A 4488-nucleotide genomic window follows, 5' to 3' on the forward strand; every position below is an offset into this window, starting at 1 on the left:
GGAAGAAACGGCTGTACTTACTTTCATCACGAACTCCTACACAATGATAAAAGGTATCAAAATAAAACTTCGATCAGCACTGTGTCTGGAATCGCTCCCGAGATAGCCCAAACAATTCCTACACAAGGATGCAATACACACCAGGCGTCTAGCAAAACAGTTCTTTTTCGATACCTACCGGTAATACTTCATGGTGATAATATATCTATCCGTACGTACGCTTTCCTGGATGATGGATCGGCAATGACTTTGTTAGATCAAGAGTTGGCCGATGAACTTAATCTTTCTGGACCCATCAACCCACTCGGTCTTCGTTGGACAGGAGGTACAGAACGCTGCGAAAAGAATTCACGGGTTATAGATCTGCTTTTATCTGGTACCCACAGCAACGCCAAGGAATATCAGCTATGCGGTGTACGTACGGTCAAGGAGCTCATGCTACCGTACCAATCACTCGATATGGAGCACATGGTTCAGCGATATCCACACTGCCGTAAACTGCCCATAGATTCCTACGACAACATCCGCCCCCGAATTCTCATTGGTTCAAAACACGCTGCAGTGGGGCTAGTACTGAAAAGCAAGGAAGGGACCATGGATGAGCCGATAGCTGTTAAGACTCGGCTTGGGTGGACAGTATATGGGGGATACAACGACGCAACATCGTCAAGCTTCGTCCACTATTCCTTTCATGTATCTGAAAGCGATACTCAACCCGATGAACACCTGCATCAAATAGTAAAAGACTATTTTGCCCTGGAAAGTCTTGGTATATCAAAGACAGGCAGTGAACTTCTTTCTACAGACAACCAGAGAGCTGTAACCCTTCTGCAAAATCTCACCAAATTTACCGGAACGCAATACGTAACTGGTTTACTGTGGCGGTACGATGGAGTTCGTCTACCTGACAACAAGGAAATGGCCCTTCGTCGATTTTTCAGCCTCGAGAAACGATTGCGGAAAGATCCAGAGTTGGCCGTTGCATTGCATCAGAAAATTCTCGGCAAATTGCAAACAAAGATAGATAGTGATAAAATTCTTAAAGAGTTCGTGAGTGCCGACACCAGCTGGACATTTAATCCTCCATTAGCTCCTCATATGGGTGGAGGATGGGAGCGACTCATCCGGAGCTTGAAAAGAAACATGATGGCAATCTGTCCATCTAGAACGCCCTCCGAAGAAGTTTTGCGGAATGTGTTTGCAGAGATCGAAAATACGTTAAATTCACGTCCACTAACCCATGTTCCCGTAGAGGACGATGCATCGCCTGCCCTCACACCTAATCATTTTTTATTGGGATCATCGAATGGCACCAAGCCACTTGTGTCGCTCAATGACAGCGGGGCGCTGATGAAACAAAACTGGCGGACGTCACAGGCTTTAGCAGCCCAGTTTTGGAAGCGTTGGTTGTCCGAATATCTTCCAGATATCACTCGTCGTACGAAGTGGTATACGGACACAAAGCCTATCTCTATGGGCGATATTGTAATCATTGTAGATCCTAGCCTTCCACGAAATTGCTGGCCCAAGGGAAGGATTATTAGTACCAATGTCGGCAGAGATGGACGAATTAGGTCAGCTACAGTGAAAACGGTAAGCGGTGTCTACGAAAGGCCGGTAACAAAATTGGCAGTGCTGGACGTGCGACGCGATGGAGAATAAGTCAACCAATAGGTTGCCATACCCGGGTGGACTGTTGCCTACCCCATTCGTACGGCACACATCTTCACTATCCAGCAGTACCCCCTGTTTGAACGTTGACGTTGTCATTGTCATCCCAGCCGACCTGTCTGTCTGCCGAGAGCCTGAAGGTTGTCATCGCCGTGTTTAGATTCCCACATTACGCATATGTGAATTCGTCGTGTTAAATAACCTAGATTCCTGCAATTGATACAATCCCGCAAGGCGGCTGAAACAATATTCACAAGGCTGAACAATACGCAATTACAGTTAATGGGCGACTAAACCTTGTGACATGCAACATAAATATTGAACAAACTTGTATTTATATAACTAGATTTGACCTGAAATTATTGCAAACACTTATATGTACCATACCGATAACACCGGCACACTGTATTATCTAGACTTAAACTATACAACTATCTCCATTGATTTGATTCATATCATCTATCCAATAAATTTACAGGAAAATTATAAATCTCCTAAATCCTGAGAGCGAGTTGGACAGAGCTTTATAGTATCGGAAGAATTCCCCGTTAATTGAGTTGCAGTTTGCAACAACTTTATTATTGAATTATAACGACAGCAAAACAACCAATGTCTAATGTAAGTTTGACGACAAATAATGTACTGTTTTTTAACAACATTTGACAAAAAATTAAACTTTTTTTTAAATAATATCATATACTGGCACATGACAAATAATCAGCAAACGTAAAATTTTGTTAAAATAGTTTTTGACAAATATTTGTCGATTGTACAAACAGGGTACTGAATGCTTAACTGAGACAGCAATGGGTGATGTTGGTAGAATAAGCGCCATGCTTATTGTGTCCTTTTCCGTCACCAAGCATTAGCTAACTAATGGCTCCCAACAAAATGTTATCACTGGCATGCTTTGGCTACCTGTGCCAAATATATTTTATATTGCGTGGAAATTGGCAAGTGATACTTTCCAGGTGAAGATACTTTTCTGCTTCACGAGGCACAACTCGTACCACCTGAACTCTTTTGTTCGATGAACCTTTTCTCACCAACAAGATCCATCATTTATCCATGTGGCAGAGCGACCTTTTTTGTTTGAACCAACCCACGTCATGTCTCCCGCATCGTCGTTCAGAGCATTGAGCAACATTCGTGTGTCAGTGAGTGATGTCTTGCATACCAAGCAGCAAAAACCCGAAAGATTTCTACGACGTTTGGTGGTTATGGTCGGCAAAAAAAAACGAGAACAATAACTAAAAATTGTCTAATTCCTATAATTTATTTCAATTATACACCTCATTTTTCGACTGCTTCCTCCCGACGGGAATCATCCAACCGGGGTCGCCGGCTAGGGTTCTTGTTTCGGTGGTTTCTCCTCAACGGTGAACTTTTTTGTTCTTTGGTTGTTGAATTCGGCGGCGACGGCAGTGAATCGAACAGATCTAGAATCTGTAAGAAGGAAAACAACCGAAGAGAAGCTTGCGATGAATTTCAACGAGTAGAAAATTATAGGGTCGACTTAACGTAGCCCACGGTAATTGAAAATGTGGTGTGTATGGGCCGAACACTACTTTGTTTTTTTTTCTTTGATGGGATGCTTTCCCAAAAGTTTGGTAAGTCGTCGCTGGCAGCCAGTAGTTTGACAGCGACAGGCTCGATAATCACAGGAGAAGGAAGCATTTATTTATAGTTGTGTGGTAGATTCAAAGGTTATAAATTATCTTGATAATTTAAACTGTGTTTAGACAACAGAAAGCAATTTTAGCCGGTGTGAATATTCTTTGAAAGATCGGCTCAGCGCCTCCGCCGGATGAACATTAATTATTATGCTTGACTAATATTAGATATCGAAATAAGAACTTTGAAAATCGAATCTGGAAATCAGCCACTACCTACACACTTAATTTTTGTTACCGGGATCTCAGCAAAATGTTGAACTTTTACCGAGATTCGCACAGCCGTGCCCCAGCAAACATGTTTTTTGCCGAGATTTCTGTCAAAATTGCTGAAAATCATCAAACATTTTGCTAAAAATCAGCTAACAAACGTCATTTTTGCCGAGCTGCAGAAATAAAAACTAAGTGTGTAATAATAATCCTGGTTAAATTTGATCATATTGATCAATCATTTATTCAGTCTGATGAAGGCTTCCTCAATCTTTTAAAAAGTTCTTCTTCTTCTTCTTATTGGCATTACATCCCCACACTGGGACAGAGCCGCCTCGCAGTTTGGTGTTCATTAAGCACTTCCACAGTTATTAACTGCGAGGTTTCTAAGCCAGTTACCATTTTTGCATTCGTATATCATGAGGCTAGCACGATAATACTTTTATGCCCAGGGAAGTCGAGACAATTTCCAATTCGAAAATTGCCTAGACCGGCACCGGGAATCGAACCCAGCTACCCTCAGCATGGTCTTGCTTTGTAGCCGCGCGTCTTACCGCACGGCTAAGGAGGGCCCCTTTTTAAAGTTACGTACCATAATATTGAAGCCATGTATTAAATTTAGCCGTCTAAGACGAGTTAAGTACTCTCCATTTAACTCGTCTTAGACGGTTGAATACATTCCACTAAAAGAGCTTAATATATTTTTCCATTAAATTTAGGATAATTAACACTTCTGACACATTGTACCTATTCGGCATATTTTTGTATTACATAACTGGTGAATCACAAACTTAAGATACATACATTATAAGAAATATTCGATTGTGTTGTGCACAATTAGGTTTTTTTTTTCAAAAAAAATGTCTACTAATATGTACACGTATTTTGCCATGGAGAAAAGCATCTTTTAATAGGGACATTTTTGCATGACAAC

At 41.4% G+C, this 4488-nt stretch overlaps 1 protein-coding gene across 1 annotated transcript; it reads left to right on the top strand.

Moving 5' to 3' along the window:
- Nucleotides 1–243: 243 nt before the first annotated feature.
- Nucleotides 244–1662, top strand: LOC134206780 (uncharacterized). Its single transcript, XM_062682504.1, has one exon. The coding sequence runs from the start codon at nt 244–246 to the stop codon at nt 1660–1662; it is 1419 nt and encodes a 472-aa protein (XP_062538488.1).
- The last annotated feature ends 2826 nt before the right edge of the window (nt 1663–4488 follow it).

The sequence above is a fragment of the Armigeres subalbatus genome, chromosome 1, assembly GCF_024139115.2.
Source record: "Armigeres subalbatus isolate Guangzhou_Male chromosome 1, GZ_Asu_2, whole genome shotgun sequence".
NCBI lineage: Eukaryota > Metazoa > Arthropoda > Insecta > Diptera > Culicidae > Armigeres > Armigeres subalbatus.

What these genes read in the sequence shown, in the direction of transcription:
- LOC134206780 (XM_062682504.1), top strand. Translation starts at nt 244, where the DNA reads ATGACTTTGTTAGATCAAGAGTTGGCCGATGAACTTAATCTTTCTGGA.